Genomic DNA, 15941 nt, shown 5'->3' with positions numbered 1-15941 from the left:
GTGCGGGGTCGTTCCATTTGTGTGTGTGGTCGAGACGAACCTAGGGTGTGAGTGTTTCGCCAATCATCACGAACAGATCATCTTCACCGGCAGTTTTGATTCGATATATGCTCGAAAGTGGCGACGAAAGGCGAAACGACGGAAAATCAGCTGTTTTCACGAAGCCTTCACTTTTCCTGCCTTTATAAAAAAGTCAGTTAAACAAACATTCTTGTGAAACATTCAAGCAGCTGACTTTAGATGGTAGAAAAACTTTATTTTTCTCCTACGATCTCCACCTACGTGAAAAACAACACCGCACACGTCACCGTAATGCGCATCCTGGAAAATGTACGCATCGCAAATGTGCAACCCGCGCGGTGCCGACCTGCACGAATGCAGATATTTTCCGAACACACGAACGGTCGGCAACCGACACGATTACTAACACTACTACCGACCACTACCTCCACTGGCCGTAGGAGAACATGGGCCTGCAACAAACAAACATCTGCCTCTCGGAAGGGTAAGTTATGTCGCAGTGCAATTTTCCACGACGGATGAGGGAAAACTGTGTTGCGTGACATTTTCCCACACGAGTGGGCATTCGATTAAGTGTGGGGATGGTACACGGATTTAAGGTTTTATTTTTGCAGGCTAACAACTTTCAGTATTGAACATGAAGTTCAGATGGAAAATTTGACAATGCCAGGTCTTCAAATTTATCAATTCAATTCAATTGATTGATTTTAACTACAATCGATTCAATATAATTCAATTGAAAGCAGTACGGACGATAGTTTGCATTATTACAGATTAAATAATCCTTTTTAACGAAAACCTTACTTTCATACAAGCAACAACTCCCAACAAATATCAATGAGCAAATTTGAAATCTTTCGCATTTTGTTGCAATCATTCGCAATTTAAATTATTTCTTTTCGTTGGTTAATTGACAATGATGATTTTCTATCAAAAGATGTTGTGTTTTTAAATGGAATTCGGAAGGTGCACTAAGCAGTGTTAAGTAAATTTGATTTTTGAATCATAATAGCTTTTTAGAAATTCATAGTACCTATACTTACAACAAGCCACAAAACCAAACGGATTCATAAGGTTTCGTTTGAAAATAATGTCGTGTAACTGATATTTAGCTAAAACTTCTTGTAGAAGGAGAATATTCATGGAGAAAAGGCATGTGTCTTGTAACTTTTCCCAAATCATGCTTATTTTCTCCAGCATTACTCCACCTGTTGAACAAAAACTGATACTTTCTTTTTGGCTTAAGCTGGCAGTGTTAAGTTTAAAACAAAAATGCTTGACAGATTGAAAATTCAATAGATTACTTATTAAAATTATGTGTATTAATTGCCTCAGAATGCCCAGGAACTACTTGTTGCACTTGACTGTTGTAAAACTTTATATAAATTCGAGAGTTAAGCGCTTGTTACTTAACACTACTAAATTCATATTTAGTGTACAAAATTCTATAAAGTTTGTCCAAAATTAAATTGAGCCAAGGAATAATATTTAGTTAAAAGCTATTTTTATAATAAACGCTATGCATTGATATAAAAAAAAACAACTTGGCATTTTTTGTTGTTGTATGGATTCCAGGCCTTGTCAATCGGTCAACCGGTGCTATAGTTACATGTGCGGGGTGAGTTTTGAACGTTCAATTTCTATTGTAAGACATTTAACGAAGGTAGCAGTACAGGTCTGCAATTTTAATGATTATATCGTTATTAGTTACTATAACTACTAAAACTTTTACTTCCCGGCTTCCGCCACTTGAGGTGCCACAGTAGCACGCTTTCTTTGGCTCAGTTTACTTTTTGACAAACTTTAGAATGTTACCGCACTACCATTCCTTACCTATAGTGGTGTAGATCGTGCCACAGTAGAACACCGCATTCCAGAAGGACCACGTCTTCTTCGTCTGCTTGCTCTCAAACGAGCCCTCCTTGAACGACTGGTACAAAACGGCACTGTACTGCTCGACCAGGTTGATGGCTTGCCCCTCCCAAAGGTCCTGATCCGGATTCTACCAAAAAAAAACAACAAAGTTCAATTTACAATGTGGCCAAATGTTCAACAGCGTGCATTTTACAAACCTCCAACTTTTCACGATCCATCGCTAAGATGCGTAAATTTTTCGCCAGCTCTCGCTTCGCGTGGTTCACGTTGGTTTCCATCAGCTTCTCGTGCGTTCCTAGCGAGCCTCAACCGGAAGCAGCGTGTTATCGGGGATGGTGCCGGAGATGGTTTGTTAGGATGTGCGGGTGTGTGTTTGTGTGTGATTTTTACGTTTTATTACAACAAGGAGGAAACAATAAAAGAGCAACCGGGAATTAATATTTCCGCACGCTGGAAGCGAGTAAACAGTGGCCGCACATTTCCGCAAAGTACCAAAATGTGCGTCCATCGTTCCGTCGTACGAATATTATAAACACACAAACGCCGTTCAACAGGCGTACGACTCTTCCTCGTACGCGATCGAACAGCGATCGGACGGATGACGGTTTGAAGAAGAGATTTCAACAACAAAACAAACTGATGTCCCACCACCCTTGGGATAACTGGTGCAGGGGGAGGGGTTTTCCGAGGGAATTATCGATGGCAGAATGAACAAAAACGAAAAAAACATCTCTAAATCAACCCGATCCCAGCCAACGAGATTGCACTATTTGTTTAACAATAAACGAGGCTAGCTCATAAAACGCACGACTATCAAATCCCACCGACGCACAGTGACGTAATGGTTTCGGTCGGTTCTTTTCTAGCTAGAAGCCCCCGTACGGCCGGTTGGAAAACTCGCCACTCTTGCGGTGGATTTTTCCGTCAGCTGGCGTTGCGTTTCCCCCAGGCGGGGATATCGGTCGGGAGCAAGAAGATCGTAATAAATCCCGCCCGAGGAAAACGATGATCTGCGAATCAACAAAGAAAACCATATCACACCAAACACACATAAACATACACAAACACATACACGTGCGTCCGTCTCCGAATCGATGACGTTTCGCGTTGAGCCCGTCTTTCCAACGTCAGTGAAACGAAAAGCGTCTCGCAAGAGGGTGGAAATTTATTTTTAAGCCTATTTCCTACCCGTAAACAACAAGAAGGGGAAAGGAACACCAACCAGTAAAGAAAAACGAAATCTATCACAACAGCACCCACCCATGGGTGGTGGGTGGTAATGAAATTCGAGCTACTTTCCGAGCAGGTGGAAGTTGATTTGAGCATACCCCTTTGCTTGGGACAGGAGGAAAGTGTTGCGAAAGTGATGGGAGGACACGATCGGTTAGACCAGGGATGTCAAACATGAGGCCCGGAAGAACGTTGGATGCAGTCGGTGACTCCTTTGAAACAATACATGGAGAGTTTTATTGGCTTTCGTTTGAATGGCAAAAAGTTGTGAACGTGCTTCCACGTGCTGTGAATTTCATACGAGCACGAGGACATGAGTAAGGACATACATTTGGTAGTGGACATGAGTAAGGGGTTTACACAGATTTTTCAAGAAAAGCGAAAAAATCTACAAAAGTTTTCGCAATTAAATTACAGATGTGTAGCAGTGTAAATGATTATAAACGAAAGAATGGCGTAAACTGTGATAATCAGCAACGTTTCAAAAACCTGAATTATTGAGATTAAGAGAATGCGTCTTGAATTGCCTCAACTTTACAATTGAAATGAATTGCAGAAAGTCGATCAGAACAGATATATTTTCATAATTAATGTGTTTTAGCGTGCTTTTGCTCTTGTTTTTCTGATTACCTTCTTTTTTTACCACTGTTGTAACGGAGAATAAAGACCGCGTTCTTTAAAACGTGACATCCAAGTGATACCAAATCCCAGTTCGCGCGTTTTAAATATTCAATCTGTGTTCTTTACAACAAATATGATCGTTGGTGATCTATGATTTTTTTTAAATTGCGCGAGAAAAAAAGCTGTAACAAAAATTGATGAAATATTTGTGGCGATTTAAGTCAAGTTGGAATTATTCAGAATAATTTTTTTATAGAATGCACTTCAACCAGCTTATATAAACTTCTCCTAGGACTCCATTGTAAGCAATTGGTTTCCAAATTCTGACGAAATATTTTTTTAAACATATTTTGCAAATCAACACTATTGTGCTTTTTGGTAGTGAGTTTAGATAAGTAAAAGTGCATAATTACTACAGACAACTGACTGCTGGACATCTGTAATTTAATTTAGAACGAGTATGCAGTTCGTCAGCTTCGTTTTCCATGAACACTACTTATTTTTTTGTCTCAAAACATATGTGTAAAACCTTTGTTTTTTTTCACCGCAATAATGAAAAGTTATATATAATTGATAGCAAATTTATGAGAACTAATATAATACCCCGAAAAAAAAATTTAAGTTTAAGTTAAAAGCATACTAATAAGAACCTATTTTCATAAATCCAACAAATGTGACGTTTTTACCCGCAAACCTATTTTGGCGACGAAATGCAGCGAGGTAAACTGAGTTTGACATCACTGGGTTAGCCGATCGCATTCATTTGCCTTCGGAAAGCAGAAAGTGTGAATCAGGAGCAATCCGATACGTGACCTAAAGGATAAACCATAATATTACACCGATCGAAATGGAGTCTAATGCGTTCATTAGTGGCCATTAGCAAGCAGTTAGTAAAACCCAAAATCAAAACCATTCACACAATCTACACCCTCCTTAATCATCTCCGCGAAAGAGGGAAAAGAAAAAAAAAACGGAGTTTGAAATCAACCAACTAAAAACGTTGGAAAATCACGATCAAAGTTCCGGTGCTGGAGTTGCAGTGCTCGCACAACTAATTTATCACCAGCGTAGATCTTCCGTGACGCGGCAATGGGAACGATCGATTAATAAACAACATTTCCCGGACCGGTTCTAGATGAAGTGCTAACGGAATGGCTAACTTACCAAAGGCGCTAGCCGGCCCCGGTTCAAAGCTGATATTGACAGCGGCGATGGTAGTAGTCGTAGCGGCGGCGGCAGCGGCAGCAGCAGCAGTAGTAGTACTAGCAGCAGCATCATTGATGCCGACGGTATTAGCAACATCTACTTCCGGCTGATTGTCGGCCTCACCTAAGCCAGACGGCGTTGCGGATGGCGGAATAATCGTAATGTTTAGTCTCTGGCGCTCCACCGAAGGTTAACGCAACAAGTTACGAGTCACCGTTCGCCCGCAAGGCAGTGATATAGGACTAATATATTAGCGGGCTCGATTTCGTAATAAGCATTCTGATGTATTATGGATAAGTTATCAAAGCTTTATTTTAAGTGTGAAAGTTCACTCACTTTAATGAAAGTGAGAAAGTTCAAAGCTGCATGGTCGGGGTATGCATAATTGTGGGAGGTACGGAGAAAGCTACATGACGGCAGCTAGCTTATAAAGATTTATAAAATTCGCATTACATATCGAAGCAGAAGATGGGAAGCCTAAATTAATGAGTGGGAGATTGCATAACGCAGGAAAATGTGGAGACATAATATTAATGTTGTTAGCTTATGAAAGGCGATCAAGAGCTTGCTACTATCTCTGCATGAGCTAATAAGTAATATAACCGAATACCCATATTACGAAAAACTATTTAGTTGGGGCAATTTTTCGTTATGTGGTTTTAATTTACTTGAAAATTATAGTGAGATCAAATAATTGATTATCAAGTTGAGATTGAAGAGCCAATTTTATTTTTAAATAACTGTAGCGGTTTAATTTTGAAGTACGAAGACTAAAGTTTCATTTTCTTTAGAAGTGTCAAACAATTCTACTAATTTCAATCAATTGTTTTTTTTTAAACTTGTTGTAACAAGTTCGCAAGATCAAACAATGATTGTTACAACCGATGAGATTAGAACAAAAATAAAATAAATAAAAACTATACCTATAAATCAAAGTGAACAAATTCAATCTATTTACATTAAAACTGAAATAACTGGTTGTTTTGATGCAACTTTGAGTGTTATAAAAATTATATGAACAACTGCATCAAAAAGAGGTTTCATAAAACAAATTAAAAGTAAATAAATTTATTCTCTTTTTTGTGACATTTATACTGTGTCAATCTTGTGTTTGACCGTACATATGAGAATGATGAGAATAATTTGAAATTTAATATTTTTACTAACTCTACCTTTACTCATATTATTAATTTAGCTGGAAGTATTCGAATGAAAAGTAGCTAAACTTTTCTAGAGCCTATTTACTGGAGACGATCGTTAAAAAAAAGGATGTTTGTTTGCGCATTGGACATCAAAATTTAAAAATATCCTTCAAATTTCCCCCAACTCATGGAAAATAGAACAGTCATTAGAAAGAACGTAACACATGTTCATAATCCAACGCATTCACGCATCACATTCCTTTCAACGATATCAAAGAAACCATCATCCCGTTTAAAGATGAGGGCGTGTAAAAGCCGCGCTTTGAAACGTAATCTCCGATCTAAGACCTCTTTTTTACTGCCTTTAGTTTACGAACGACCCATGTTTAGCGAGCTGCCCGAAGAGTCCATTCCGTACATAAAATAAACGAAACTGGGCGTTCGGGGGAAACACCGCGACCAGACGCGCACAGGTCCACTTTGCGATCGCGATCGTAAATGAAAACCACCTGCGCGTCCGTTCGTCTCGGAGCGAATCCTTTTTGCCCCACGGAGCACATCCTGCGTCATTCGATTCGTTTGTCACCACACTGGGCGTCCGTCATCGGATCAGCGATGACATTTGACAGCGGACAGCGCGGAATTCCTCGGGTCGCGAAAAGAAATGGGAACACGAGCTACGCAATGGTGTGGAAAATGGAAAACCATTCCGTCGGTCTGCATGAGGTGGTGAGATTGGAACAAGAAAAGCGCATCGGAAAAATAATGACACCAGCAGACAAGACCTCTCCGAACGTTCAATGATAGGGGGGAGGGTGGTGGGGGGCAACCATGGTGACCCCTTCGGACACGCCGGGTGAAGATAATTTTAGCGGATGATTAACGGAAAAATATTAGGGGAAAATAAAAATAAATAAATGCGACCGCGCACTGCGCTAACGACAGTCGATTTCGGCGATGGGGTTGGGGTTTTGCCTTCTCGCGCTCCCGTTGTTTTCCTTCGGACACATCTGGGATGATGATGGCCAACCGTTGTTGTGTTTAGTTCGGCCGGCCGCCGGCGGATTCGGAGAGACTAAAGATCGGCAGGGATTTATGTAGGGTAAGAAGGCAGAACCGGTACGAACGTGGCCACACGGCGCCGTGTACGAGCATGCAAGATTGCAGGATTACGAATGAATAAAAGCATTTAAAAAGAGCGTCAAACACACGGACATAGACCGAGTACGAAAAGAAAACCACCAGAAACGGTGGTTTTCAAACGCGGTGATATTCAACGTGATGTGCTGCGGCAAATGCTGATGTTGATGACGATGGAGACGATGACGGCGTGTGTGTCGTCATTCGAGCTGCTCGACGAGAACGGTAAGGTTGGAGCAAAAGGCCACTAGATGCGAAAGTGTCAACAGTCGATTGATGTCGGATGATTTTGAGATCAAAATATTTACGAAACGACGGTGTCATCCATAAACATCATAATGATGTTTAATAAATTCATTCAATCGTTCTTCTCACGTTCACTATCGAAGCGATAGAGAGCGCCGTTTAAAAATGTAATCCAATCACATCGCATGATGTAATACAACTCCTCACAACTAAACAAATTAAAAAGCTGTAATTATGTTACAGTAATTGCTACCATTTTTTAAAATAATGACTAAGAAAAGCTCCATACGTAGTTCTCTTGGAACACGTTATTTAGACAATTGCAAAGTAGGAAAATAAGAAAATGAGGGATAACTAACACTTACACACTTAAAAAAAGAGCGCTTCATAGAAGAGAATGAATATAAGAAAAACTAATTTAAAATATCATCTTATTCATTCGTGGAAACTCATCGAACATCCAAAAATCAGTATCAATTCTTTTCGATTAAATTAAAACAAAATAGTGACAAATCTTTCTCCTCGAAAATTTGGGAAAAGTAACATTGGTTTATATTGACTAAAGAATTAATATATTTATTCTATTAATTTGATGACCCATTCTGGTCCCATCTCTCTAATCAAATTCCTAACAGATCTGTTAGAACGTTTTTTTAGTATTTGTAGATAACTGTCGTTAGTTTTGAGACCACATTATCGTGCAAGAGAACGAGATTTTTTGCATAATGATTACATATTTAAAGTTTTATTATAAACATACATCATTTTCAAATCAACCGATTGAATGTTGGTATGTAAAAAAAAGTTGAATAAAATGCAGAACTGTCATAAAAATCCTAGTCTTAATTAACAATTTTCCATCTTTACTTTTGCTCTAACCTAACCGATATTTAACTTCTCGAAGGATGAGCTCATCCGAGATGTGAGATAAGCAAAAAGTGATAGACAAAAAACCCCAGACTCGACAGGAATCCTTGCCAATTTTACAAACCCTTCGAGACCATCGGCATGACCTACCTTCCACCGCGATAAATAATGCCGCCCCGGCCACCGAGTAGAGAAACAGCATGAGGAAGAGGAAGAAGTGCGTAAACCACTTCCGGGACCAGCGGGTGATCTTGGTGTACATCCAGAAGACGGACTTCTCGCCGACGCCCAGGCCCGACTTGGCCGTGTTCACCGTGAAGTCGCGAAAGCCCTCGAACTGCTTGAACATGAACTCGCCCGCCTTGGCCGGGTACATCGAGTAGTAGTCGGTGTAGTCGGGCGCCTCGACCGTGCCGTCAGCTCCGAGCGAGATCCTGGTCGGCGAACCGGGCGTCACCGGAATGGCCGCCGATCCGGGAACGTACAGCGGGTTCTGGAGCAGAAGTTGCTGCTGCTGCTGTTGCTGATGGTGAAGCTGTTGGAAGTAGTGGGCCGGGGAATATTTGGCCTGTGGATGGCCGGCCGCCGCCGGTGGCACGTAGACGGGGGGCATGGTGATGCGTGGCCGTCCGGTAGCCGCACTTCCGGCCCCTACCCCGGTCGCCGGAGGTGTCTTCGACGCTTCGGATGCTTGGGTCATTTTTTTCGCGGAAGAGTTTGACGACTTGATATACTTTTATTACGTTTCGACAGACGTCCACCGGATGTCCTTGACGATGGCGCACTTAGAGCCAGCTAATGAAACACTTTCCACGAACTGCCGCCTGAATCTTTCTCCTCACCTTCGAAAACATATCACGCGGTCGCCTTCGGCGCCATCCGTTTATTAGGTTTACCCGCGTTTTGCAAGAGGAATTATCTTCACGCACGAGAGAAAGCACGATTGCGAAACAAACGTCTGGTTGGGTTGTTTTCTAAAATTATCTCCCAAGAAAATTCACGCCTTCGAGCGTCTTTGCTTCGCTCCGGAGGACACTTTTCACGAACTTCAGAAATTGGCAAACATCGAATCACTTTCACCTTCGTTGGTTTTTTCCCATTCAATCTTTCCGTTGGCGGCGCGTACAACTTTAATACACTTTTGTCCAGCCGCCGAGAATTAGTTGGTCGGTGTTTTTCACCGATTTTCCACACGCACTGATGCAACCGAGGGCGGCACACTCGGAAAACACGGCCCACGGAAACCCCCTCGGGGCGACACACTTGGCCACAATCTATCAATAACGCCCGCGTATGCCACCAGCTTTTCGGTCACCGCATTTTCCGCCCCCATCCGCCCGTTCCTGGTCACTGGGGAAAAACACAACCATTATGACAGTGAAAATGCATCAACAGAGCCGGCCCACAGTCACCTCTCTACCACAAAGTGTGGGATGTTTCTCGGGCAGAAGTGTTGTTTTTCTTTTCTACCTATTTTACTCTGCTCGAAAATACGGGAAACATCTAAACGAACCCAAAAAGCTGTTCGTTCGGCCATTTCTCGCGGCAGAGAATGCGTGTACAATTAACGCAACTGTCAAATAACGGCCGAACGCGCGTCGTTAATGGGAATTTTTCACCTATTGAGCATTTTTCTTATTTTTTATGACTCCCTTCCACTATTGCGCGATTGTTTTTCTTCTCTTCTGCATGTGTGCATCTCCTTATTTTTTTTAGACTTTCCGTTATTATTATACTCTCGACTCATTTCTACACCGCGTCGTTTTTAGAACTTTTTTACATTCGTCCCGGCTGATTAATTGTTCCATCCGGATGGTGCTAAGGGCTAGGAAAGTTAATCCCACGAGTGCCCCTTCGGCTAAGACATTTACGTCAAGAAACATCATGTTAGGGCTTGTAGTTCATATCCAAACAAAACACATTGAGCTAACTTTTGAAACCATTTTCTTGTATAATCATAATCTTGATTTGATTTGTAAATAATTGTTTATTGTCCCATGTTTGTTTTCGTCAGTTCGGTTTAACAACATCTCAAATAAAACTAATCAAACATCGGAGCCAAAATAAAAAACATTTTTTTTAAACGAATATTGTGAGTAATAAGTGAAAAATCCGTGGGTTCGAATCCCAACCGAGACCGGACCCTCCCCTGTACGAGAGGACTGACTATCCACGTACAACAGGGAAACAAGTCTCGTAAGCCCTTAACGGGCAGGCATGACCAAGAGGTCGTTACGCCAAAAAGAAGAAGTGAAAAGTCCATTTTGTGTTTTTTTATGGAAAAATTTGATTTCGTTCACCATAAAAAAAGCACATTAATAACTTTTTTCTGCTAATGTTGTTCTACAAATTAGTCCACTGATTTAAAATTCCCTGGCCAGTAAGTTCAAACCAAACAAAACTTTATTGTAGAAGGGTACAATTACCTACGCACTTGCAGCAACAAGAAAGCGATCAATAGAATTCGATTTTATTTAAAGAAAAAAATGCTTAAACTTTAGAGACGCTTTTATAGCATTCGACTGTTTTCAACAGCAGTAACAACTTACGACTTGTTAGTGGAGAAATTGTCTCTTTTCGTTTGCCAATTCATATCGAAATCGTGAGCGACATCCACAGCAGCACATCATTCGCACAGCATCGTCTTACATTTGCCTTCGTTCGCAGGGTCGTCGAGGTGAATAATCCGAATCCGGACTGGATCGATATTTTATTTACTGCCGGGCATCTGAACGGACGGTTGCAGTGTCTAAGGGGCAAATATGTGGCCAACTATGCGCCCTGCAAATGCTCGGCATTCCGATGGTTGAGCGTGAATTATCCTTCTTTGCCCAGGCGTAACGAGAAAACGGCGAATGGAAGCACTATTCTGTGCCCAAGACTGTGTGAAATGTGTAATGATGGTTTTCAATCCAAAAGCGAGATGAGTAATGTACGTTTGAGTTGAACATAAGCGGGATATTGCTTTCAAAGATACGAACAACTAAGTCAAAACCAAATAACCAAATAACGTGAGTAAAATTCATTTGTGAGAATTAACTGGTTGAATTAAAAATGCAAGGAATTTCTAAGGAAGTAAAGGGCGCTATTTCTCTTTTTTCATCTTCATACATTTATTGTTTACCTTACTTATACTTTGATCTTCTAATTTGCAATGCTTTGTGTGGCTCGTCAGGACGATCACCTTAAAGCCCGCATTCTTTTCCGTTGAGTTAAATGAAGCAGGTCGGTAGAAATAATTGGCTCGAGATGAAATGTAAACCAATGGAAAAGCTAGTGCTGTCTGACAACGAATCATGCTCCACAAATGGAAACGCCACCGTAATCGGTTCAGATGGAGATCGTTTTGATTTTACTCGCATTGTCGAGCGAGCCACTGTCACTTATCTGACCGTTCGTATCGTTACAGTAACAAACACCACCTGGCCTTCGATCACTGGTGATCGTTCCTGATGATTGATTTTCTTCTACACTTCCACAGATCGCTACCATAAACGACACTTCCGCGTACTTCCATCGAGCATCATTAAAATTACCAATTCACTTGAACACGTTGGAGAAAAGACTCCCGTCGTGGGCACCGTCGCTGGACTGGGTATGATTTCACTTTCCACCGAACGTACGACGCCAGCCGGTAGACCGTGGCCGTGCCCTCTCGAGGATGCCCGGAGCAGCGCTTTACAGCGAGCCAAAAAGGTCCGTCACCAATGCCGGTTAAAGGTTGACTGAGAGCAGATTTCGCGAGAGCACGGCCGAGAGATGGGCCGCTACGAGTCAGGGATCAGCCGGCCGCACGGTGGTCTTGTGCGGTGCGCGTCGGGGGACATGATTAAAATTAAACATCATATTTAAGACAGTGCGCATAGGCATAGACCATATGCGAAATCAAAATAAATTAGAAAATAGTTTACTTCTTTAACATGGTTGTGATGAATCAACATACTTTAAAAATGTAACAATCATTGAAAGAGGTTTTCATGTTTTTCTTTACCTTTACAGAAGTTTATAAATGTTTATGCTAAATGACATACATCCAACCGGTCGGAGAATTAAGAATCTATTTTAGCTTCATTCTATAAGATACATGCCAAGTTTCATAAAAGAAGCGAATAACGAAAGAAAAGGTTAAATCACAAAAGTATCAGATAAATGAAAACATCAAATTGTCACTAAACTGGTGCTAAAAAGAAAACTTAATTTTTCAAATGAACAAAGTTCTGCAGCCTTTCAATGTGTACATGTAGCCTTTCAACATTTTTTCAAGATTATGAAAAAATATTATCAATGTTAGGAATAAAGTGTTAATTCTTTGCATGTGTTATTTGTATACATATTTTATCGAATATTTAATAAATAAACAGTACGCTAGTGTGAAATTTAGCTAGTGATGCAATTTAAAATATTAAGAAAATCACGGAAATCTTCCGTAATTTTCATTTCTTTATGTTTAAGTCTATTTAATTTATTAACAAATGTTCAAACTACACTTTGTAATTTGTAACTATACTCAACTTTTAGACCACAGTGCAGGAAAACAAAAATTAAACATTTACGTTTAACTATGAGCAAATACGGCGACCATGCGTTCATATGATGACGTCGTTCTTTTACCGCAGCAACTGGTTTACACTCTCCGCTAGCAATTTCCCCATCTCTCTCTAGCTCAGAGATCTGAATCTTCTACTGACCTCCCCCCGCTGGTCGACACTCCCTTCTTCCGGCTACGATCCTGACCCCCCCCTTTCCGCAATTGTCTTGTCAGACCCTTCGCGGTACATTGTAATTTGAGGTCTTTCCAAAAAGGGTTCCGTGCCGAAGGGGTCGCGCCACGCCGCGTAAACTTTTCTTCTGCAGCGAAAGGCAAGACATGCTGGAAAGAAAAGGAAAAGCATCGGAGTTTCCCTCACGCGTCTGGTTCCACGGCCAAAGAAATGCCGGTGCGCCATCGCCATTGCAACCACCATGCAGCAGCTGCCGAGCCGTTCGGGGAGTTTGGCCAAGCGCAAATACGCGTTTTTTTGCGACACGCCGGAAAAAAACAAACTCAACGCGTTACCTCGGTTACGGTAAGGGTGTAGTTCTACTAGGTGATTTGTATGAAATCCGAAATATTTAAACATAAACCGAAAATTGCAAAACAACTTTATGCAATCGATTATTCGATTATATCGACAAAAAATATATCTTTTTGTTATTGATGTGATAGTAATGAAAATCTCCATTTTTTTCATCTATTCACGGAACGAATTAAATTAAATTAAAAAGATATAAATTAATATAAAAAGTAATTATTTCGGCAAAATTTGCTCCCTTTGTGAACCAATATAATGATGCTTGTACTAAAGATTTTAACGTTTTTTTAAATGGTATCAACATATTTTAAAACCTGCTTCAAAAACAATACATGTATTGAATTTTTGTAACTAAAATATGAAAAGAAGATTAGAAATGCTACCCAACGATTCGCCACATTTTCATCGATGCATATCACGACCAATTTAAGTACCGTAAATAGCTAGCTCGAGCTGATTCATTTCATTTGTACAATTTTTTGGCCCTTATCCAACATGTAATGGATCCGAACGTTGTCTGCCACTACGTTCTACTAGCTTTTTTTTTGTGTATTACTGAAGGTAAAAACTGGCTAAAAGAATCATTGATAATTTTGACGATGTAAAGTTTTGGCCGAAAGTAAAACGGTAGATTGGATAGTAATCGTTCGTACGAAATTACTTTATTAATTTGTTTGCTGCCTCCTTCGGCACAAACGGGGTTTAGTCACGATGTTTGACAAGTTAATCCTATTTACAAAACACCAAGGAAGACATCGTCATAACGTTTAAGAAAAACTTCGTCACCTTCTATTAAGCCCGTTTGGGTCGTGCAAAAATCGTCACGTACCACAAATGACACTTTCCTTGCATTTGTAGCACGGACATCAGCAAAAATAGAATCGGCGATCAAGATGGTCTCAGTTTCGTCCACCAGACGCGTAAGTGCACTGGAAAATTCGCTTAACTCACCCGCCACAAATAGCGACCGAACCATTTCTTTTTCGCCGTTCCTGCTGAAGCACATGCCCGCTACCCATTCATAGATTTTCCAACTGTCCTATGCTGTGGGTGACTCAGTCAGTCGAAGCAGACCGAACATCGCGCGAAGGGTGTAATAATATCACTGGGTCACACTTTTCCTCGGAAGGAACGGCAAGACACCCAAATGGTCGCGCCCTCAGACTCATGCTTGATCATCGGCTTATGAGTTTCGATCGGCCGTGGAGCTCCAACTTCCTCGCAGATCGCCAACGGAAGAAAACTGAACCGTAACGCACTAATTACGCGCGGTTGGACATGTTTCGGGTGTGTGGAAAACCGATTCCCTCACTTGGGCCACGAAGGTTCGAAGGGAATTCTACAGCGGACCATGTTATTTTTAGGACACCTCCGTTCGAAGGGTCGGTGACATCTCGGTGGGAGGGAAAATGTCCATTAGTGCGTGGACCGCGACAAAATGCGTCCCGGAATGCGCCTCCACGGAAACTCCGGTGAGTGGTTTATCATGTCGGACGATGTCATCAATACTTCTGAACGTGCGCTGCCGAAGTTTGTTTGCAGTAGATTGTATTTTGAGGCAACCGATTTGTTTTGCAAACAGACATATCTAAAGAGCGAGTAAATTTTACTATCTCAATATAAATTTTTCTCATTAGAAGGGACAAAGCAAACATCATTTAAATCAGCATTAAAGTGCCATCATGCTATTTTGATTAGCAATTTTATTACGATTTATATAATATTTGATTTTTTATTAAGATAGCGTTTCAAAGATAAAGCATAGAAAATCGACAACATATGTAGTATGTATGCAAAAATTTAGAAATATCTCGATTTAATATTGAATAAATGGAAATAATTGGTTCTCGGAATTGGTTAGCATATAGCAAGCAAAGGTTATAGGATCCTATCACATATCATCAAAGAACTGTTAAATAAATCAAGGAAAGAAAACAGAACTGACTTCAGGTTGCCATTTGTATAATGCCTGTTGCGTTACTTTCAATAGAATTGTCCATAACTGAGAGGAATTTCATTTTTCATTCATGTTTTTCAAAAATTATACGTAAATTTTGAGAAAATTTACACTTGTTTTAGACAATGAGATTTTGAAGTCATCATTCTGGACGATTTTTTAAGAAACATACACATTTTATTGGATTTACGTTCAGGAAGTTGCATTTATTTCACTTCAGAGTGCTACAGATACATCAAATTTCGAAAAAAGTTTGATTTGATTCTCTCTATCTTTCTCTCTTTCCGCACTCTAATCTCAATCTCCTCCAAGGATCGGAAGCTATCCGAGATCCGTCTCGCAATTGCCCAACCATAAGTAATACATAGTTTCACGTAACGTCCGTTTGAGCGAGTTTCTCGCTTCTTAAATTCTTAACCATTAAAAAAAGTAACAAAAAGGGCAGCAGAAATACGTTTCGGTACTTTTTATTTATTTTTGTTGTTGTTTGCCTATATAAAATATCGTTCAGGCTACGCTGACAAAATATTAACGATCTTCATCTCTTCAATATACTTGTTATAA

At 40.6% G+C, this 15941-nt stretch overlaps 1 protein-coding gene across 1 annotated transcript; it reads right to left on the bottom strand.

Annotated features, from left to right (window-relative positions):
- Positions 1-1675: 1675 nt before the first annotated feature.
- LOC131285635 (uncharacterized) lies at positions 1676-12040 on the bottom strand. The gene is made up of 5 exons (XM_058314493.1): positions 11885-12040; positions 8499-9267; positions 2094-2191; positions 1855-2023; positions 1676-1698 (listed from the first exon to the last, which is right to left on the bottom strand). Exons 2-5 carry the CDS (start codon positions 9046-9048, stop codon positions 1676-1678), a joined length of 840 nt encoding a protein of 279 aa, XP_058170476.1. The 5' UTR covers positions 9049-9267; positions 11885-12040.
- Positions 12041-15941: the final 3901 nt, after the last annotated feature.

Source organism: Anopheles ziemanni, chromosome 3, assembly GCF_943734765.1.
Source record: "Anopheles ziemanni chromosome 3, idAnoZiCoDA_A2_x.2, whole genome shotgun sequence".
Taxonomy (NCBI): Eukaryota; Metazoa; Arthropoda; class Insecta; order Diptera; family Culicidae; genus Anopheles; species Anopheles ziemanni.
This window is presented reverse-complemented; position numbering and strand designations above follow the sequence as displayed.